Source organism: Barbus barbus, assembly GCF_936440315.1.
Source record: "Barbus barbus genome assembly, chromosome: 27".
In the NCBI taxonomy this organism is placed as follows: domain Eukaryota; kingdom Metazoa; phylum Chordata; class Actinopteri; order Cypriniformes; family Cyprinidae; genus Barbus; species Barbus barbus.
The window spans coordinates 27082022-27105846 of record NC_136755.1 but is presented as its reverse complement, the minus strand read 5'-3'; the positions used below and the strand labels follow the sequence as shown (position 1 = coordinate 27105846).

General features: G+C 38.8%; 2 protein-coding genes across 2 annotated transcripts in view; both read right to left on the bottom strand.

Annotated features, from left to right (window-relative positions):
* LOC306847474 (major histocompatibility complex class I-related gene protein-like) overlaps nucleotides 1–23825 on the bottom strand; it is a gene marked incomplete at its 3' end in the record, with an annotated part of 143103 nt that overhangs the window by 39552 nt on the left and 79726 nt on the right. The gene's annotated exons all lie outside the window — the stretch shown is intronic.
* LOC306847351 (uncharacterized protein) lies at nucleotides 1518–23798 on the bottom strand. The gene is made up of 15 exons (XM_079381258.1): nucleotides 23639–23798; nucleotides 21070–21330; nucleotides 18927–19202; nucleotides 18050–18322; nucleotides 17668–17811; nucleotides 15194–15454; nucleotides 13020–13295; nucleotides 12143–12415; nucleotides 11761–11904; nucleotides 9528–9788; nucleotides 7360–7635; nucleotides 6513–6785; nucleotides 3238–3255; nucleotides 2917–2956; nucleotides 1518–2835 (listed from the first exon to the last, which is right to left on the bottom strand). The coding sequence occupies exons 1-13, from the start codon at nucleotides 23685–23687 to the stop codon at nucleotides 3248–3250; spliced, it is 2775 nt and encodes a 924-aa protein (XP_079237384.1). The 5' UTR covers nucleotides 23688–23798; the 3' UTR covers nucleotides 1518–2835; nucleotides 2917–2956; nucleotides 3238–3247.

Genomic DNA, 23825 nt, shown 5'->3' with positions numbered 1-23825 from the left:
ATAATGAATGTATTCTGTTCTGGAAAGATGTAGTGTTGGGGTTTGTTGAGTATCAACAATCTAAAAGAAAACAGTTTTATCGGGCTATAGTATGAGAACTGTACATTGTATCACTTGCCATAGAAAATTCATTACAAGTTTATTATGGTCAAAAAGAAATGACGATAATAGTTGAAACATCCTTGTACGTCTCTTTCATGCTTAAAACACAGATGCTGGCACTTTATGTTTTATTAACAAAGTTCGGGAGGAGCACGTCAGATACTTAGCCTAATTAAACACAAGTGGTACACATCAAGTTAATCAATACACGATATAAGTACAGCTGACTTTTTTTTTTGTCCCCATGAGGAAACAAGCTTATAAAGTTTTTTGAAAATCTTAAAATGCACAAAGTTTTCCGTAAGGGGTAGGTTTATGTGTAAGGTTGGTGTAGAGTGATGGAAAATAAAGTTTGTACAGTATAAAAACCATATATTCTATGGAATGCCCCACAAAACATGTAAACCGTGTGTGTGTGTGTGTGTGTGAGTGTGTGTGTGCATGTGACAGTATGTGTGTGTGCACATGTTTATGTGGTTTATGAGGACACAAATTTGTATAATGACATGGGTATGACAGAGGTATTACAATATGAAGGTGGTTTATGAGGACACTGCCTATGTCCCCGTAATTCAAAAGGCTTAAAAAACATACTAAATGGTGTTTTTTTGAAAATCTAAAAATGCACAAAGTCTCCTGTGAGGGCTAAGTTTAGGTGTAGGGTTGGTGTAGGGCAATAGCACACACAGTTTGTTCAGTATAAAAACCATTACGCCTATGGAGAGTCCCCATAAACCACAAAAACCAACATGTGTGTGTGTGAATGTATGAATGAATGATGCATTTATATAGCGCTTTATTGTGTATTGCCGTACACCCAAAGCGCTTTACAATCATGTGGGGGTCTCTCCTCAACCACCACCAGTGTGCAGCATCCACTTGGATGATGCGACGGCAGCCATAGGACAACGGCGCCAGTGCGCTCACCACACACCAGCTACAGGTGGAGAGGAGAGAGTGATAGAGCCAATCAAGTGGATGGGGATTACTAGGAGGCCATGTGGGCCATAAGGGCCAGTGGAGGAAATTTGGCCAGGACACCGGGGTTACACCCCTGTGTGTGTGTGAGCCCAAAATATCAGCTGTTGATTATTTGTCTAAAGCAAGGCTTATTTTAAATGTTTATTTGTTTGTCTTGTCCTTTAATCTCTTTTAAATGATATTGTTCAGCAGAATGGTCAACCATTGTTTTATTGTGCTTTATAAATAAAATGAACTAAAGCATGATATGAGGTGGATGTTGTAAAGCCATTAACACAACCACATAGAGGATATCCACTGTAAGTTAGATTCATTCACTGTTAGAAGGAAATGGATAGGATGGGTGGACTGGTAGATAGTTCATGGTTTGAATAATTTTTAACGTAAGACTGCTTCTCATAATGTTACGGGGCTGACGAGACGTGAGACGTGCGGATCCATATGCAAGGCTTTATTATAAAACATGGTCAGAAACAGGCAGGGTCAGACAGTGGCAAACAGGTATGGCAAGGGCAAGACACAGCAATCCGTGGAGCAAGCGTGGGTCGACGATCAGCGAACAGTATCCAAAGGGGCAAGGCAGAGAGATAATCCAGAGACGAGAGCAATAATCCAAACGGGGAGCGAACAGAGTCCAAACGGCAGAGGCGAAGGGTAAATCCAGGAAACACGTGCAGGGTCAGACACGACAGGAAAACAAGGCAAGACTAAGGCTAAGACTAATGGCTCTGTAAAGTGCTATCGCTAGGTGAGAGATAAATGCAAACAATTACAGGAACAAAACAGAAACACGGAATGGCACGGTAAAGCAGCTAGCGCTAGGTGAGCACTAAATGCAGATCAGTACTCGGCCTCAATGCTGAGGAAGTCCATGGCTTATATAGTGTGTGTTTGGGTGATGGTGATTGCGAGATGGTTCTCAGGTGTGGGAGTGATCATTGTGAACAGCTGTGTATGAGTCCGTGTGGTGAACGAGTGACCTCTGGTGGCTAGTGAACGGAAGTGCATGGTCAGGATTCGTGACACATAAGTTTATCTATTCAACCTACAGATTAGGTTGTTCTGATCCTACAGCGGTGTTGGCATACACTCATACAGATGAGGTAGAAAGAACAAGCCCAAGCATAACACCTTTTCAGAAGCATATAGAAGGTGTGCTGTGTAATGATCTTGGTGAATTCTTTAATTCTGTGTTTCAGTTTTTAGGTGCTTTATTGGCACAAGTAATATTTGTACATTCACATTGCCAGAGCATTTCAGTATTGTTGCAAACAATCAAAACAGCAATGTCTTAGCTATCGACATTTAGCCTATATATCAAGCAGAACTGAACCGTTTAGGGGTTTGACATGCACACGTGTCTGGATGTCTTCCACCCCTCAAACAAAGCACATTCTCGTTAACAAACACATTAAAACATTATATCGGACACCGACTACATCACGGTAGAAAACACATTGGGGAGAAGCTTAGGGCTCTGGTGTCTAGACACCAATCCACCAAAAGTGTTGACCTAAAACACAAACATGGAAGCCAGATGCCGCAGACAAAATCAAGATGAACAGAAATCATGAAGGAACAAAACTTGATGTAATTAATGTAAAATAAATTTAGATTTAGACAAATCCTGTCACAGAAATCTATAATTGTGTGTGTTTATGATTGTGTTTTTGTGCAATTTTGTATGACTGGACAGATGGACATTGGACTCGCATCATTTTTCAGGTTCATCTCTGCCACGTGTCTGGTTTCCTAAAATACCAAAAGAAACATTACATTTCGTCTGTTTCACATAACTGAGAGATATATAGTTATGAATGCAGATACACTTACATCTTTATGCCTTAGGAGTTGTTTGAACCATCATCAGAGGCTACAACAGAAAACAATATTACAGATAATTAATAATACAAAAGACTGCACATACAAAACTGTTTAGATTTAGATATTTCTACAGTGTCATTTATTGATTTTATTATAATAAAGAGAAATATTGTAGAACAAAGCTTCTATTTTGATTTACTATAAACATTTTTCAAACACTGTGTTGCAGATTTAAATATGAACATCGTACACAGCCTGATATAAACCAGTGTCCAGAGTCCATCTGATATTAATGTATTTAAATCAAAATAAATATTATGAGGAACCTACCACTGACTGGTTAGAAGTCTGAAAAACAAGCAGAGAAACAGACATTATTGCGCCCATCAGAGCAGCACGATATTATAGTCATGATAATAATATCACAGTCTCTGTCTCACCTGTCTTTTTCTTTTTCTGCAACCCCTTAAATACAACAACACCAATCACCGCCAACAGGAGGACAACAGCAGCAACAATGATACTTACTTCTCAAGATGGCGCCGCGCATGGCAGCCATTGTGCTTGGCTCTCCAGTTGTTTTAGTGCTTTTGTTAGTTTTTCCTGCTTTTTGTTTGTCCAACACGATCAGTTTCACCAGGGAAGAACTGCTGAACATTTGGCAGAACACACCACAAAATCTCCAACCGGTTTTCTATTATTCGGATGTTTTGCTGAACATAGTAGTCGGCGGAGCTGCAGCACTCTTTAGACGCTTCAGGATGCACAGACAGGGGAAGTGAGCCGGCGCACTCGTGAAGCTCAGACAGCGTGGATTTCGAACGCCGTTGCCTAGCATCCATCTGGCTAATCTCCGCTCTCTACCTAACAAAACGGACGAACTCCTTCTGCTTTCCTGGTTAACCAAGGACTTTTCAAACTCTGCTACTCTGTGTTTCACGGAAACCTGGCTGAATGATGCCATCCTGGACAGCGTGATTCATCTTCCTAACTTCACGCTGATCAGAGCAGATCACGACGCGGAATAAATGGGGAAATAGCGCGGCGGCGGGACATGCTTCTACATCAATGAAAGGTGGTGTACAGATGTAACTGTTAAAGAAGATGTGCTGTTCAGATCTAGAAACAGTTTTCATCAACTGTAAACCTTTCTACTCACCGCAGGAGATCTGCTCGTTCATTCTCGTATCTACATTCCACCGCAAGCGCACGTGAGCTCAGCTTTACAGAAACTTGCTGATCTGATCACAGACACAGAACAACAACACCCTGCAAACGATCTGGACGAGCTCACAGAGACTGTAACATCTTATATCAGTTTCTGTGAAGATATGTGCATTCCTACCAAGGCTCATCTAACTTACAACAACGACAAACCGTGGTTCACTGCAAAACTCAGGCAGTTCCGTCAGGCTAAAGAAGATGCTTACAAGAATGGGGACAGAGTCTTGTATAAACAGGCCAAATACACACTGGAAAAGGAGATCTGAGTGGCAAAGAGGAATTATTCCGATAAGCTAAGGATCCAATTCTCTTCCAGTGACACTGCTTCAGTGTGGAAAGGTCTGAAAGACATCACCAATTACAAGACATCATCCCCCAGCACTGTGGAGAATCAACAACTGGCAGATGATCTGAATGAGTTCTACTGCAGGTTTGAAAAAACACCATTTACACCTCCTGCAACCCCCCTCTCCCCCACACCGGCACTGCAGATAAGAGAAGATGACGTGCACCAGGTCTTCAAAAAGAGCAAGAGAAGGAAGGCACCAGGCCCAGACAGTGTGACACCAGCCTGTCTGAAATCCTGTGCTGACCAACTGGCGCCCATCTTCACACAGATCTTCAACAGTTCACTGGAGCTGTGTGAAGTCACTTCATGCTTCAAACGCTCCACCATCATCCCCGTCCCAAAGAAACCCAAGATTACAGGACTTAACGACTACAGACCTGTGGCTCTAACATCTGTGGTCATGAAGTCACTTGAAAAACTGTTTTTGGCTTATCTGAAGGACATCACTGGACCCTTACTGGACCCCCTGCAACATGGGACTGCATTACATACTGCAACACCTGGACAAACCTGGGACTTACATGAGGATCCTGTTTGTGGACTCCAGCTCGGCTTTTAACACTATTATTCCAAACCTCCTCCTGCCCAAACTAACTCAGCTCTCCGTCCCCACCTCTGTCTGTCAGTGGATCAACAGCTTCCTGACAGACAGGCAGCAGCTAGTGAGGCTGGGAAAATACACATCCAACACCCGTACGATCAGCAGGGCTGCGTTCTCTCCCCACTGCTCTTCTCTCTGTACACCAATGACTGTACATCTAAAGACCCCTCTGTCAAGCTCCTGAAGTTTGCAGATGACACCACACTGATCGACCTCATCTAAGACGGTGACGATTCTGCTTACAGACAGGAGGTTAAGGAGCTGGCTGTCTGGTGCAGTCTTAACAACCTGGAGCTCAACACGCTCAAAACAGTGGAGATGATCGTGCACTTCAGGAGAAACCCCCCTGCTCTGCCCCCACTCACCATCATGAACAGCACTGTGACTGCAGCGGAGTCATTCAGATTCCTGGGCAGCACCATCTCTCAGGACCTGAAGTGGGACATTCACATTGACTCTATTGTTAAAAAGGCCCAGCAGTGGTTGTACGTCCTTCGCCAGCTGAGGAAGGTCAACCTGCCACAGGACTTGCTGAAACAGTTCTACTCTGCCATCATTGAATCCATCCTCTGACCTTCAATAACTGTCTGGTTCAGCTCAGCTACCAAATCTGACCTCAGAAGACTACGGAGGGTAGACCGGACTGTCTCCAAGAACTGTATTTATCCAAAGTGAGCAAAAGGGCTGGTAAAATCACTCTGGACCCCTCACATCCAGCACACTCTCTCTTTGAACTGTTGCCGTCTGGTCGACGCTACACAGCTCTGAGCGCCAGAACGACCAGACACAGAAACAGTGTCTTCCCTCAGGCAATCCATCTCATGAACATTTAACTCTTAACAATAAACATGAAACACAACACTATCACACTTTTTTATTTTTTATTTAATACACATACTTATTACATTTCAAATTTGCACCTAACATACCTGTACATACTGAATTGTCTATTTTGTATATTGTGTTTGTGCTATTTTTCATATTGTCCATTTTGTATATTTGTATATTATTATTATTATCATTATTATTATTATTTTATTTTATTATTGATTAATTTTTTTATTATTATTATCTGTTGTCCTGTCCTGTCGCTGTCATTCTGTCGCACTGTGGAGCTTCTGTCACTAAAACAAATTCCTCGTATGTGCAAACATACCTGGCAATAAAGCTAATTCTGATACCGATGGGAAGAGAATCTGAAGAATATGATCAGATAAAAACATCAGATCTTTGATGAGCCTGACGATGTTAGAAACCTGTACAGGTGGAACATTTCAGAAGATACAACAGAATCTGTGACTGTGATGCCATCAACTAATAATAATGCAAGGCATGACATATTATGTTTGCAGAAGTAAAACAAATGATCTCCATCAACATTGCTCATGGTCTACTCATCAAGACAATCTTACCATAGTTAATCACTCTTACCGTCTGTCAGTATCTCTCTGATGGTATTGCCCTGGTGCTTCACCACACAGCTGAACTCATTCTTCTTCAGCTCATCAGGTGAAACTCTGAGGGTGCTTGTCTTCTGAAAGGTCCCGTCCTCATTGGGAAGAAGTTCACCAAGATCTACATCCTCATCGTGATCTTGTCCGTTTTTCTGCCAGGAGATTGTTACTTCTTTGGGGTAAAAACCTGTAGCATGACACGTGACTTGAGACGAGGAAAACTTCTGCAGCAGAGACACCTGAGGAGAGACTGAGAGAGAGACAAGATGATTAAAAAAGATATTGAACAAGAAAATTAGACAAAGCCTACAACATTCAAATAAAGTAATTACTATACATTTCTTCTCATAATCTGTTGTATCAATAGCTTTATCAGATAATTATAAAAAGCTAATATTTGTGTGCATACGCAATAAAGTCTTAAATTAGTTTGGATTATTGTTTCACAAAATTCAGTTTGCTTATATGTTGTGTTGTTCTATGATAAAAAAGCCCTTCACAAATACCAAACTATGTGTAATAATATTATTATGCTGAGGAATACATATTTTCCCTTCATTCTGTATTATCTGTTTTCTGGCAGCACACTTCTTAAACTAGATCTGGTACAGAAACTCCAGTGATGCCCAACATGTGAAATATGCAGGTTTATATCATAAATATCTCCTGTATGGCATTTACATTCTGTTCTGGTTTTTAAGCAGATGCATGTTGTTTTGTGATGCATATAAGGGCTCTATTTCTGGTTAAAAATGTGAATGCAGTTATGATAAGCACTCACTATATGCAGTGGTCTGCAGTGACCCAGAAACTGATATAATTACCTTTTCTCTGCAGAGTGTCCTTGCCATATCCCACATACTTCTGCAGCCACTCAATGCATGTATTCTCCAGATATGCTTTCTGTTGTTCTGTAAAAGCTCTATAAGACTCCCATTTGAATTTGGTAATCACAGCTTGAGGACTAGGAGCAGTCCAGGTGAGGGTACTCGTATCCAGACTGATGAAGTCCTCTCCATCATAACCAAACTGCATGTATCCTCGTTTGGTGCCATCATCATCCAGCTCACAGCCGTACATCACCTGGACTGTGTGAACACCTGAGAGAAACAACACAGATCATTATATCACACTCACCATTCCTCACTTTCTCTAATACAATCTTCAAGACTTGATAATTAAGCAGAATGTTTTCCAGTCTTCTTTTTCAACACAAAACCAAACATCGACATAAAGATGAGAGCAATTATGATTGGATCAGCTTTTTTATTTTCAGTAAAATGAGTGTAATATATTTTTGTTCAATATTTTTTATTTTTTGAAACTGTCATGGTACTAATGAATAGTTATGCAATAATTGTAATCAATATTTTCCCATTGAAAATAATACAATTTAATTTCTAATATTTTTATCTCATCTAAAGCATCTCCGTTCACACATGTCAGTCTTTCTACTCTTTTTCTGATGCAGAACCAGTTCATTTCTAACAAAAGACGAACTAAATAAAAAATATATTAAAGACAAAATGTCTGTTGCTTCAGAAAGCAGTTTAAAAAGCATGAAGTTTGAAATAGTTTTAAATTTGAAATGCTTTTAAAAGTTTGAAGTTTAAACATGTAACTTTGTTTTATTTGAAGTAAAATCAATGTAACATATTGTTCAATAATATGTTTTCTTTTTTATTGTGTATTTTGAGAGAATTTCATGAAACTAATTAATATTTATGAAATAATTATGATTATTTATTTCCCATTGAAGATAATAATTAAAACAATATATTATTTTGATCTCATCTAAAGCATCTCTGCTCCCATATTTCACTTTTTCTCCTCTGTTTCTAAACAGAACCAGTTCATTTCTTACAAAAGAAGAACTAGTTTAAGAAGATTGTCAAGACAAACTATCTGTTGCTTCAGAAAACAGTTTAAAAAGCCTGAAGTTTGAAGTAGTTTTAAATTTGAATTGCAATTAAAAGCTCAAAATTTGAAAGTGATGTCTTTCAGACAGATTGCTGTGTGGTTGCTATGGTACTCTGTGTGGTTGCTAGGGTACTCTGTATGGTTGCTAGGGTGTTCTGGGTAACAGAAAACATGATTTCTATTGTGATGTCCTCATTAGATGAACAGCACAGCAAACACACGGCACAATCAGTGTAGTTTGACTCAAGAATGAACAACTCTTGTGAATCAGTTTGATTGAATCACTCACTGAATGAATCATTAGGAGCCGCTATCTTCTGATTCGCTGCAGCGGATGTCATGTGATTTTCATCACGTCCAATCAAACTGAACCATGAACTGTTTCTGTGTTGAGTGTGTTTTAGGCTCGACTCAAATCAGTGAAGATACTGACTGATTGTTAAAGACCAAAATCAGGAAGAACGACCCCTCCGCAGAAACTGCTACAGTGTGTGTGTGTATGTGACAGTATGTGTGTGTGTGTATGTGACAGTATGTGTGTGTGTGTGTGTGTATGACAGTATGTGTGTGTGTGTATGTGACAGTATGTATGTGTGTGTGTGTATATGACAGTATGTGTGTGTGTGTATGTGACAGTATGTATGTGTGTGTGAGTTTCTGTGTGTTCTGCTGTTTTAACACCTTTTTGCCAAAACTGAAACATACGATGTTTGAGTCATAAATATGAATGAATTGTAAAAGTGTCCCAATGTGAAATATTAAAAATATCACTACCTTACTGTACAATAAAAAAGACAAAAGTAAACATATCTGTCTTTAGTGGATATTAGTGTTTATTTAACAAACACATCTTTAATACTGCCTAAATAAAAGATAAAATAAAAGATATTGTAAATGCTATGTAAATGGTAGCTGTACTCCTAACACTGTATCATTAGTATGTAAAATAATCAAAACTAGGACCCCCCCACTACCCCCTGGAGGTTTGTGATACCGCTGTGTGAAGAGATATTTCACCGGCAGGTAAAACTGATGGCTTTGTCTGAGTGTGTAACGCTTCTTATCAACTTACCTGCTGACTGGTTGAAGCGTCCCTTTAGGGTCTGGATGTTGACTTTGAAGAGCTGATGGTGGCCAATACCGATCTGAGTCTCTCTGTCCCAGTAATCTGCTCCAACATTCTGTCTGATCCACTCTGTCTTCGGCACAGTTTTCTTTGTGTTGCTGTCAAAGTACATAAACTGCTGATCATCAACCAGACCAACTGCAGTGTACTCTGGGAAGTCAATGTCTCCAGACACAGCGGTGTAGACGTATCTCAGAGAGTGTTTTCCTGAGGACCGAGACACAAACAGAGAGAAGCTCATGATCTCAAATTAATCATCTCCACATAAAGCCTGTTCAAAATTCACACTTTAAGAGTTACATCAACACTGAAATTCACAATTAGGCTATATTAAAATAATTTACACCATAACAGGTGAAAACATTTACTTATATTACAATATTTAAACTGACTAACAAAAAAAGAAAAATGACACCCTGATATACAAAAGGACTGTAGCTTTAGTTGTTCATTATCTCTGTAATTATGTTCATATTCCAGATCTTCCTAAGCTGCCTAAATTCACATTTGAGACCTTGTCAGTTATTGATAAGTTACTCAGAAATATAACACAAGACGACATATGGTTACTAGGGTACTCTGTATGGTTTCTAGGAAGTTGCTAGGGAGTTCTGGGTAACAGAAAACATTATTTCTATTGTGATGTCCTCATTAGATGAACACGACAGCAAACACACGGCACAATCAGTGTAGTTTGACTCTGAATTATTCCGATAAGCTAAGGATCCAATTCTCTTCCAGTGACACTGCTTCAGTGTGGAAAGGTGTGGAAGACATCACAAAATTACAAGACACCACCCCCAGCACTGTGGAGAATCAACAACTGGCAGATGATCTGAATGAGTTCTACTGCAGGTTTGAAAAAACACCATTTACACCTCCTGTCAACATGGGACTGCATTACATACTGCAACACCTGGACAAACCTGGGACTTATGTGAGGATCCTGTTTGTGGACTTCAGCTTGGCCTTTAACACTATTATTCCAAACCTCCTCCTGCCCAAACTAACTCAGCTCTCCGTCCCCACCTCTGTCTGTCAGTGGATCAACAGCTTCCTGACAGACAGGCAGCAGCTAGTGAGGCTGGGAAAATACACATCCAACACCCGTACGATCAGCAGGGCTGCGTTCTCTCCCCACTGCTCTTCTCTCTGTACACCAATGACTGCACATCTAAAGACCCCTCTGTCCAGCTCCTGAAGTTTGCAGACGACACTACACTGATCAGCCTCATCCAAAAAGGTGACGAGTCTGCTTACAGACAGGAGCTTAAGGAGCTGGCTGTCTGGTGCAGTCTCAACAACCTGGAGTTTAACACGCTCAAAACAGTGGAGATGATCGTGCACTTCAGGAGAAACCCCCCTGCTCTCCCCCCACTCACCATCATGAACAGCACTGTGACTGCAGCGGAGTCATTCAGATTCATGGGCAGCACCATCTCTCAGGACCTGAAGTGGGACATTCACATTGACTCTATTGTTGAAAAAGGCCCAGCAGAAGTTATACTTCCTTCGCCAGCTGAGGAAGGTCAACCTGCCACAGGAGCTGCTGAAACAGTTCTACTCTGCCATCATTGAATCCATCCTCTGACCTTCAATAACTGTCTGGTTCAGCTCAGCTACCAAATCTGACCTCAGAAGACTACGGAGGGTAGACCGGACTGTCTCCAAGAACTGTATTTATCCAAAGTGAGCAAAAGGGCTGGTAAAATCCCTCTGGACCCCTCACATCCAGCACACTCCCTCTTTGAACTGTTGCCGTCTGGTCGACGCTACAGAGCTCTGAGCGCCAGAACGACCAGACACAGAAACAGTGTCTTCCCTCAGGCAATCCATCTCATGAACATTTAACTCTTAACAATAATTCTGTCACTAAAACAAATTCCTCGTATGTGCAAACATACCTGCCAATAAAGCTGATTATGATACCGATGGGAAGAGAATCTGAAGAATATGATCAGATAAAAACATCAGATCTTTGATGAGCCTGACAATGTTAGAAACCTGTACAGGTGGAACATTTCAGAAGATACAACAGAATCTGTGACTGTGATGCCATCAACTAATAATAATGCAAGGCATGACATATTATGTTTGCAGAAGTAAAACAAATGATCTCCATCAACATTGCTCATGGTCTACTCATCAAGACCCTCTTACCATAGTTAATCACTCTTACCGTCTTTTAGTATCTCTCTGATGGTTTTGCCCTGGTGCTCCACCACACAGCTGTACTCATTCTTCTTCAGCTCATCAGGTGAAACTCTGAGGGTGCTTGTCTTCTGAAAGGTCCCGTCCCTTCCCATACCGATGGGAAGAGAATCTGAAGAATATGATCAGATTAAAACATCAGATCTTTGATGAGCCTGACGATGTTAGAAACCTGTACAGGTGGAACATTTCAGAAGATACAAAAACAGAATCTGTGACTGTGATGCCATGAACTAATAATAATGCAAGGCATGACATTTTATGTTTGCAGAAGTAAAACTAATGATCTCCATCAACATTGCTCATGGTCTACTCATCAAGACAATCTTACCATAGTTAATCACTCTTACCGTCTGTCAGTATCTCTCTGATGGTATTGCCCTGGTGCTTCACCACACAGATGAACTCATTCTTCTTCAGCTCATCAGGTGAAACTCTGAGGGTGCTTGTCTTCTGAAAGGTCCCGTCCTCATTGGGAAGAAGTTCACCAAGATCTACATCCTCATCGTGATCTTGTCCGTTTTTCTGCCAGGAGATTGTTACTTCTTTGGGGTAAAAACCTGTAGCATGACACGTGACTTGAGACGAGGAAAACTTCTGCAGCAGAGACACCTGAGGAGAGACTGAGAGAGAGACAAGATGATTAAAAAAGATATTGAACAAGAAAATTAGACAAAGCCTACAACATTCAAATAAAGTAATTACTATACATTTCTTCTCATAATCTGTTGTATCAATAGCTTTATCAGATAATTATAAAAAGCAAATTTTTCAAAGTTTGATCGAAAGCTTTTTTTCCACTGTGTGCATACGCAATAAAGTCTTAAATTAGTTTGGATTATTGTTTCACAAAATTCAGTTTGCTTATATGTTGTGTTGTTCTATGATAAAAAAGCCCTTCACAAATACCAAACTATGTGTAATAATATTATTATGCTGAGGAATACATATTTTCCCTTCATTCTGTATTATCTGTTTTCTGGCAGCACACTTCTTAAACTAGATCTGGTACAGATACTCCAGTGATGCCCAACATGTGAAATATGCAGGTTTATATCATAAATATCTCCTGTATGACATTTACATTCTGTTCTGGTTTTTAAGCAGATGCATGTTGTTTTGTGATGCATATAAGGGCTCTATTTCTGGTTAAAAATGTGAATGCAGTTATGATAAGCACTCACTATATGCAGTGGTCTGCAGTGACCCAGAAACTGATATAATTACCTTTTCTCTGCAGAGTGTCCTTGCCATATCCCACATACTTCTGCAGCCACTCAATGCATGTATTCTCCAGATATGCTTTCTGTTGTTCTGTAAAAGCTCTATAAGACTCCCATTTGAATTTGGTAATCATAGCTTGAGGACTAGGAGCAGTCCAGGTGAGGGTACTCGTATCCAGACTGATGAAGTCCTCTCCATCATAACCAAACTGCATGTATCCTCGTTTGGTGCCATCATCATCCAGCTCACAGCCGTACATCACCTGGACTGTGTGAACACCTGAGAGAAACAACACAGATCATTATATCACACTCACCATTCCTCACTTTCTCTAATACAATCTTCAAGACTTGATAATTAAGCAGAATGTTTTCCAGTCTTCTTTTTCAACACAAAACCAAACATCGACATAAAGATGAGAGCAATTATGATTGGATCAGCTTTTTTATTTTCAGTAAAATGAGTGTAATATATTTTTGTTCAATATTTTTTATTTTTTGAAACTGTCATGGTACTAATGAATAGTTATGCAATAATTGTAATCAATATTTTCCCATTGAAAATAATACAATTTAATTTCTAATATTTTTATCTCATCTAAAGCATCTCCGTTCACACATGTCAGTCTTTCTACTCTTTTTCTGATGCAGAACCAGTTCATTTCTAACAAAAGACGAACTAAATAAAAAATATATTAAAGACAAAATGTCTGTTGCTTCAGAAAGCAGTTTAAAAAGCATGAAGTTTGAAATAGTTTTAAATTTGAAATGCTTTTAAAAGTTTGAAGTTTAAACATGTAACTTTGTTTTATTTGAAGTAAAATCAATGTAACATATTGTTCAATAATATGTTTTCTTTTTTATTGTGTATTTTGAGAGAATTTCATGAAACTAATTAATATTTATGAAATAATTATGATTATTTATTTCCCATTGAAGATAATAATTAAAACAATATATTATTTTGATCTCATCTAAAGCATCTCTGCTCACATATTTCACTTTTTCTCCTCTGTTTCTAAACAGAACCAGTTCATTTCTTACAAAAGAAGAACTAGTTTAAGAAGATTGTCAAGACAAACTATCTGTTGCTTCAGAAAACAGTTTAAAAAGCCTGAAGTTTGAAGTAGTTTTAAATTTGAATTGCAATTAAAAGCTCAAAATTTGAAAGTGATGTCTTTCAGACAGATTGCTGTGTGGTTGCTATGGTACTCTGTGTGGTTGCTAGGGTACTCTGTATGGTTGCTAGGGTGTTCTGGGTAACAGAAAACATGATTTCTATTGTGATGTCCTCATTAGATGAACAGCACAGCAAACACACGGCACAATCAGTGTAGTTTGACTCAAGAATGAACAACTCTTGTGAATCAGTTTGATTGAATCACTCACTGAATGAATCATTAGGAGCCGCTATCTTCTGATTCGCTGCAGCGGATGTCATGTGATTTTCATCACGTCCAATCAAACTGAACCATGAACTGTTTCTGTGTTGAGTGTGTTTTAGGCTCGACTCAAATCAGTGAAGATACTGACTGATTGTTAAAGACCAAAATCAGGAAGAACGACCCCTCCGCAGAAACTGCTACAGTGTGTGTGTGTATGTGACAGTATGTGTGTGTGTGTATGTGACAGTATGTGTGTGTGTGTGTGTGTGTGTGTATGACAGTATGTGTGTGTGTGTATGTGACAGTATGTATGTGTGTGTGTGTATATGACAGTATGTGTGTGTGTGTATGTGACAGTATGTATGTGTGTGTGAGTTTCTGTGTGTTCTGCTGTTTTAACACCTTTTTGCCAAAACTGAAACATACGATGTTTGAGTCATAAATATGAATGAATTGTAAAAGTGTCCCAATGTGAAATATTAAAAATATCACTACCTTACTGTACAATAAAAAAGACAAAAGTAAACATATCTGTCTTTAGTGGATATTAGTGTTTATTTAACAAACACATCTTTAATACTGCCTAAATAAAAGATAAAATAAAAGATATTGTAAATGCTATGTAAATGGTAGCTGTACTCCTAACACTGTATCGTTAGTATGTAAAATAATCAAAAACTAGGACCCCCCACTACCCCCTGGAGGTTTGTGCTACCGCTGTGTGAAGAGATATTTCACCGGCAGGTAAAACTGATGGCTTTGTCTGTGTGTGTAACGCTTCTTATCAACTTACCTGCTGACTGGTTGAAGCGTCCCTTTAGGGTCTGGATGTTGACTTTGAAGAGCTGATGGTGGCCAATACCGATCTGAGTCTCTCTGTCCCAGTAATCTGCTCCAACATTCTGTCTGATCCACTCTGTCTTCGGCACAGTTTTCTTTGTGTTGCTGTCAAAGTACATAAACTGCTGATCATCAACCAGACCAACTGCAGTGTACTCTGGGAAGTCAATGTCTCCAGACACAGCGGTGTAGACGTATCTCAGAGAGTGTTTTCCTGAGGACCGAGACACAAACAGAGAGAAGCTCATGATCTCAAATTAATCATATCCAAATAAAGCCTGTTCAAAATTCACACTTTAAGAGTTACATCAACACTGAAATTCACAATTAGGCTATATTAAAATAATTTACACCATAACAGGTGAAAACTTTTACTTATATTACAATATTTAAACTGACTAACAAAAAAAGAAAAATGACACCCTGATATACAAAAGGACTGTAGCTTTAGTTCATTATCTCTGTAATTATGTTCATATTCCAGATCTTCCTAAGCTGCCTAAATTCACATTTGAGACCTTGTCAGTTATTGATAAGTTACTCAGAAATATAACACAAGACGACATATGGTTACTAGGGTACTCTGTATGGTTTCTAGGAAGTTCTGGGTAACAGAAAACATTATTTCTATTGTGATGTCCTCATTAGATGAACACAACAGCAAACACACGGCACAATCAGTGTAGTTTGACTCTGAATTATTCCGATAAGCTAAGGATCCAATTCTCTTCCAGTGACACTGCTTCAGTGTGGAAAGGTGTGGAAGACATCACAAAATTACAAGACACCACCCCCAGCACTGTGGAGAATCAACAACTGGCAGATGATCTGAATGAGTTCTACTGCAGGTTTGAAAAAACACCATTTACACCTCCTGTCAACATGGGACTGCATTACATACTGCAACACCTGGACAAACCTGGGACTTATGTGAGGATCCTGTTTGTGGACTTCAGCTTGGCCTTTAACACTATTATTCCAAACCTCCTCCTGCCCAAACTAACTCAGCTCTCCGTCCCCACCTCTGTCTGTCAGTGGATCAACAGCTTCCTGACAGACAGGCAGCAGCTAGTGAGGCTGGGAAAATACACATCCAACACCCGTACGATCAGCAGGGCTGCGTTCTCTCCCCACTGCTCTTCTCTCTGTACACCAATGACTGCACATCTAAAGACCCCTCTGTCCAGCTCCTGAAGTTTGCAGACGACACTACACTGATCAGCCTCATCCAAGAAGGTGACGAGTCTGCTTACAGACAGGAGCTTAAGGAGCTGGCTGTCTGGTGCAGTCTCAACAACCTGGAGTTTAACACGCTCAAAACAGTGGAGATGATCGTGCACTTCAGGAGAAACCCCCCTGGCCCCTGCTCTCCCCCCACTCACCATCATGAACAGCACTGTGACTGCAGCGGATTCATTCAGATTCATGGGCAGCACCATCTCTCAGGACCTGAAGTGGGACATTCACATTGACTCTATTGTTGAAAAAGGCCCAGCAGAAGTTGTACTTCCTTCGCCAGCTGAGGAAGGTCAACCTGCCACAGGAGCTGCTGAAACAGTTCTACTCTGCAATCATTGAATCCATCCTCTGACCTTCAATAACTGTCTGGTTCAGCTCAGCTACCAAATCTGACCTCAGAAGACTACGGAGGGTAGACCGGACTGTCTCCAAGAACTGTATTTATCCAAAGTGAGCAAAAGGGCTGGTAAAATCACTCTGGACCCCTCACATCCAGCACACTCCCTCTTTGAACTGTTGCCGTCTGGTCGACGCTACAGAGCTCTGAGCGCCAGAACGACCAGACACAGAAACAGTGTCTTCCCTCAGGCAATCCATCTCATGAACATTTAACTCTTAACAATAAACATGAAACACACAACACTATCACACTTTTTTATTTTTTATTTAATACACATACTTATTACATTTCAAATTTGCACCTAACATACCTGTACATACTGAATTGTCTATTTTGTATATTGTGTTTGTGCTATTTTTCATATTGTCCATTTTGTGTATTTGTACATTATTTATTTATTTATTTATTTTTTTTTATTATTATTATTATCTGTTGTCCTGTCCTGTCGCTGTCATTCTGTCGCACTGTGGAGCTTCTGTCACTAAAACAAATTCCTCGTATGTGCAAACATACCTGCCAATAAAGCTAATTCTGATACCGATGGGAAGAGAATCTGAAGAATATGATCAGATAAAAACATCAGATCTTTGATGAGCCTGACAATGTTAGAAACCTGTACAGGTGGAACATTTCAGAAGATACAACAGAATCTGTGACTGTGATGCCATCAACTAATAATAATGCAAGGCATGACATATTATGTTTGCAGAAGTAAAACAAATGATCTCCATCAACATTGCTCATGGTCTACTCATCAAGACCCTCTTACCATAGTTAATCACTCTTACCGTCTTTTAGTATCTCTCTGATGGTTTTGCCCTGGTGCTCCACCACACAGCTGAACTCATTCTTCTTCAGCTCATCAGGTGAAACTCTGAGGGTGCTTGTCTTCTGAAAGGTCCCGTCCCTTCCCATACCGATGGGAAGAGAATCTGAAGAATATGATCAGATTAAAACATCAGATCTTTGATGAGCCTGACGATGTTAGAAACCTGTACAGGTGGAACATTTCAGAAGATACAAAAACAGAATCTGTGACTGTGATGCCATCAACTAATAATAATGCAAGGCATGACATTTTATGTTTGCAGAAGTAAAACTAATTATCTCCATCAACATTGCTCATGGTCTACTCATCAAGACAATCTTACCATAGTTAATCACTCTTACCGTCTGTCAGTATCTCTCTGATGGTTTTGCCCTGGTGCTCCACCACACAGATGAACTCATTCTTCTTCAGCTCATCAGGTGAAACTCTGAGGGTGCTTGTCTTCTGAAAGGTCCCGTCCTCATTGGGAAGAAGTTCACCAAGATCTACATCCTCATCGTGATCTTGTCCGTTTTTCTGCCAGGAGACTGTTACTTCTTTGGGGTAAAAACCTGTAGCATGACACGTGACTTGAGACGAGGAAAACTTCTGCAGCAGAGACACCTGAGGAGAGACTGAGAGAGAGACAAGATGATTAAAAAAGATATTGAATAAGAAAATTAGACAAAGCCTACAACATTCAAATAAAGTAATTACTATACATTTCTTCTCATAATCTGTTGTATCAATAGCTTTATCAGATAATTATAAAAAGCTAATTTTTCAAAGTTTGATCGAAAGCTTTTTTTCCACTGTGTGCATACGCAATAAAGTCTTAAATTAGTTTGGATTATTGTTTCACAAAATTCAGTTTTCTTATATGTTGTGTTGTTCTATGATAAAAAAGCCCTTCACAAATACCAAACTATGTGTAATAATATTATTATGCTGAGGAATACATATTTTCCCTTCATTCTGTATTATCTGTTTTCTGGCAGCACACTTCTTAAACTAGATCTGGTACAGAAACTCCAGTGATGCCCAACATGTGAAATATGCAGGTTTATATCATAAATATCTCCTGTATGGTATTTACATTCTGTTCTGGTTTTTAAGCAGATGCATGTTGTTTTGTGATGCATATAAGGGCTCTATTTCTGGTTAAAAATGTGAATGCAGTTATGATAAGCACTCACTATATGCAGTGGTCTGCAGTGACCCAGAAACTGATATAATTACCTTTTCTCTGCAGAGTGTCCTTGCCATATCCCACATACTTCTGCAGCCACTCAATGCATGTATTCTCCAGATATGCTTTCTGTTGTTCTGTAAAAGCTCTATAAGACTCCCATTTGAATTTGGTAATCACAGCTTGAGGACTAGGAGCAGTCCAGGTGAGGGTACTCGTATCCAGACTGATGAAGTCCTCTCCATCATAACCAAACTGCATGTATCCTCGTTTGGTGCCATCATCATCCAGCTCACAGCCGTACATCACCTGGACTGTGTGAACACCTGAGAGAAACAACACAGTTCATTATATCACACTCACCATTCCTCACTTTCTCTAATACAATCTTCAAGACTTGATAATTAAGCAGATTGTTTTCCAGTCTTCTTTTTCAACACAAAACCAAACATCGACATAAAGATGAGCGCAATTATGATTGGATCAGCTTTTTTATTTTCAGTAAAATCAGTGTAATATATTTTTGTTCAATATTTTTTATTTTTTGAAACTGTCATGGTACTAATTCATATTTATGCAATAATTGTAATCAATATTTTCCCATTGAAAATAATACAATTTAATTTCTAATATTTTTTTATCTCATCTAAAGCATCTCTGCTCACATATTTCACTTTTTCTCCTCTGTTTCTAAACAGAACCAGTTCATTTCTTACTAAAGAAGAACTAGATTAAGAAGATTGTCAAGACAAACTATCTGTTGCTTCAGAAAACAGTTTAAAAAGCCTGAAGTTTGAAGTAGTTTTAAATTTGAATTGCTTTTAAAAGTTTGAAGTTTAAACATGTAACTTTGTTTTATTTTCAGCAAAATCAATTTAAAATATTGTTCAATAATATGTTTTTCTTTTTTATTCTGTATTTTTAGATAATTTCATGGAACTAATATTTAGGAAATAATTATGATTATTTATTATATATATTATATTATTTTATATTATTATATTATTATAATATATTATTTTGATCTCATCTAAAGCATCTCTGCTCACATATTTCACTTTTTCTCCTCTGTTTCTAAACAGAACCAGTTCATTTCTTACAAAAGAAGAACTAGTTTAAGAAGATTGTCAAGACAAACTATCTGTTGCTTCAGAAAACAGTTTAAAAAGCCTGAAGTTTGAAGTAGTTTTAAATTTGAATTGCTTTTAAAAGCTCAAAATTTGAAAGTGATGTCTTTCAGACAGATTGCTGTGTGGTTGCTAGGGTACTCTGTATGGTTGCTAGGGTGTTCTGGGTAACAGAAAACATGATTTCTATTGTGATGTCCTCATTAGATGAACAGCACAGCAAACACACGGCACAATCAGTGTAGTTTGACTCAAGAATGAACGACTCTTATGATTCAGTTTGATTGAATCACTCACTGAATGAATCATTAGGAGCCGCTATCTTCTGATTCGCTGCAGCGGATGTCATGTGATTTTCATCACGTCCAATCAAACTGAACCATGAACTGTTTCTGTGTTGAGTGTGTTTTAGGCTCGACTCAAATCAGTGAAGATACTGACTGATTGTTAAAGACCAACATCAGGACCCCTCGCCAAAAACTGCGTTACATAGTGTGTGTGTGTGTGTGTGTGTGTGTGTGCATGTGACAGTATGTGTGTGTGTGTATGTGACAGTATGTGTGTGTGTGTGTGTGTGTGCATGTTTATGTGGTTTATGAGGACACAAATTTGTATAATGACATGCGTATGACAGAGGTATTACAACATGAAGGTGGTTTATGAGGACACTGCCTATGTCCCCGTAATTCAAAAGGCTTAAAAAACATACTAAATGGTGTTTTTTTGAAAATCTAAAAATGCACAAAGTCTCCTGTGAGGGCTAAGTTTAGGTGTAGGGTTGGTGTAGGGCAATAGCACACACAGTTTGTTCAGCATAAAAACCATTACGCCTATGGAGAGTCCCCATAAACCACAAATAAATAAAAGATAAAATAAAAGATATTGTAAATGCTATGTAAATGGTAGCTGTACTCCTAACACTGTATCATTAGTATGTAAAATAATCAAAACTAGGACCCCCCCACTACCCCCTGGAGGTTTGTGATACCGCTGTGTGAAGAGATATTTCACCGGCAGGTAAAACTGATGGCTTTGTCTGTGTGTGTAACGCTTCTTATCAACTTACCTGCTGACTGGTTGAAGCGTCCCTTTAGGACCTGGATGTTGACTTTGAAGAGCTGATGGTGGCCAATACCGATCTGAGTCTCTCTGTCCCAGTAATCTGCTCCAACATTCTGTCTGATCCACTCTGTCTTCGGCACAGTTTTCTTTGTGTTGCTGTCAAAGTACATAAACTGCTGATCATCAACCAGACCAACTGCAGTGTACTCTGGGAAGTCAATGTCTCCAGACACAGCGGTGTAGACGTATCTCAGAGAGTGTGTTCCTGAGGACCGAGACACAAACAGAGAGAAGCTCATGATCTCAAATTAATCATCTCCACATAAAGCCTGTTCAAAATTCACACTTTAAGAGTTACATCAACACTGAAATTCACAATTAGGCTATATTAAAATAATTTACACCATAACAGGTGAAAACATTTACTTATATTACAATATTTAAACTGACTAACAAAAAAAGAAAAATGACACCCTGATATACAAAAGGACTGTAGCTTTAGTTGTTCATTATCTCTGTAATTATGTTCATATTCCAGATCTTCCTAAGCTGCCTAAATTCACATTTGAGACCTTGTCAGCTTTTATACAAAAAAATTAGCAAGATGTGCTGTTCTTTTTTATTAAAACAATATTTACTCACAAACTAGAGAAGTGTGCTAAAAAACAGAAGTTATTTTGATCCAAGTTACTTAAAAATATAACACAAGACGACAGATAAAAGACAGATATCTAGACACAGTAAACTATGTTTGATTTGATATATACAGCTGAGATCTCACTTCAGGTAAAGACAAATATAAGAAGAACTAATCTATTATTGAATATATTCCTTGAAACAATGGAACAAAGAAAGAAAAATGCTATGATAATGATCTGTATTTGATTAACCTATTTAACAGGAATGTGTTGTTATTATTATTATTATTATTATTCATTAGTACAGCAGATTCAATCATGTGAAAGGAATGAAATACAATAAGTTTCTGGTATTTTAGGACGCAGGATTAGTGTGAAATATGAAGCAAAAAATGGTGCTTATCCTGCTGTCTATTCTGCTTTCAATACATAAACACTTTCTCTCTCAAACAGGATCAGATTTCAGAGATTGATGTGATTGATCTGTTTTATATGTCTGTTGTCCCAGGGTTGTCTTCTTTATCTCTTCAAGTCCTAGTGTTACGTTCCATGTTTATTTATATGTTATTGTTGGGTTCTACATGCTGCTGTGTGCTATCTTGCTCTCTCTCCCCTTCTGTGTCTCTGTGTGTCACTGCTGCTCAACCAGGTGCGGAGGAGAGGAAGGTGATTGCTCTCACCTGCTACTTGTTACTGTGCAAGAGGTTGCAAGCTTAAAAGCTGGTCAACATGTCTACCACACTGAAGCTTGACTTCCAGAGTGTTGTACCTCTCCCTTGCCTTGCCTTGCCTTGCCTTGCCTTGCCTTGCCTTGCCTTGCCTTGCCTTGCCTTGCCTTGCCTTGCCTTCTCAGGTTACGGCTTATTGAAGCCATCTGTATACATAGTGGCATTGTTGTTGCATTACGTGTCTCTCTATGTTGGAAGCTGTAGGGAGGTGGGTGCCATTTTATTTCTGTGAATCTTTTTCTCTTGTTTTTACTTAGGGAGTTAGTGTACACTTCTGTTGTTAATTTTCTTTTGTTTTGTCAGTTTAGACAGTTTTACTTCCTAATTAGTCAGAGGGTTCTTTTGTTTGTTGTTTTGGCTTTTCCCCCTCCTGAAGTTCATTTTGCTTCCTATTTTACTTTGTCAAAATTCTATAAATAAAAGTACTTGGTTTCTTGGAATTTGACGTGTCTGTTGTGCCTGGCAGGGGACTGATACTCACTCAACCCAACCAATTTTATGTTTACTTTCCTCTGTTATTCCCTTACCCTAGACCCTTTCATCTGGGACGTAACACTAGCTTTTATTTTAAACAATGCACTGAAAAAAAAAATTATTCATTGAATTGACTTATTATTATTACATTTAACTAAATTTAGTTGACTAACTTTCAACATGTATTTTTTTTAAATGTAGCTAAAATAAATAGTTTGCAACCACTTCCTTTTAATTTAGCATATATTTTTCCGTTGTGACTGTATCCTTGTATAACAGACACTTCTCGTGTTTATTGCATCTTACAGTAAATCTCTTGTTATATTCCTCAACTGTAAGTCGCTTTGATAAAAGAGTCTGCTAAAGGAATAAATATAAATGTTTTGTGGCATTGTATCTCCATCTAGTGGCCAAAACACTGCAGTCAAAATCCCCTAAAACCACACGACAAACATATTTTCTCTCCAGTTGTTCGAGGGGTCTTGTGAAGAAATGAAAAAAGAAAAAAAATTACAGTTGAACATGAAGGATACGTTTAAAATATGATCTTTAGGATATTAAAACATTAAAACATATAAAACACGTCAAAATAAACTACGCCTCTCCAAAATAGTGTTATTAACACAAATCTTTGACTCAAGTGGCCTGTTCTTGTCTGTTTCAGTAACAGAATAACTAAAGCAATCATAACAGATAATAGGCTACTACTGTAATATTGAAATAATCTACACACCAGCATAAACCAGATGAGCTCCAAGGAGCAAAAGAAGCAGGGGACGCATTCTTGCTTTGGCCTGAGAAACTATTCCTTTCGGAAAAAACCTTCAGGATTTACTTTAAATAAGTGACCCAGTCTCTTCGGTTGTTTGTGAAATGGTGAAATCTCTAAAATTGTAGCCAATAGTTTTTCTTGAAAAGTT

What these genes read in the sequence shown, in the direction of transcription:
- LOC306847351 (XM_079381258.1), bottom strand. Translation starts at nt 23,687, where the DNA reads ATGCGTCCCCTGCTTCTTTTGCTCCTTGGAGCTCATCTGGTTTATGCT. An exon ending in CAGAGAGATACTGACAGACG is followed by an intron (nt 17,812 to 18,049) that starts GTAAGAGTGATT and finishes CATATTCTTCAG; the next exon opens with ATTCTCTTCCCATCGGTATG. An exon ending in CAGAGAGATACTGACAGACG is followed by an intron (nt 11,905 to 12,142) that starts GTAAGAGTGATT and finishes CATATTCTTCAG; the next exon opens with ATTCTCTTCCCATCGGTATG.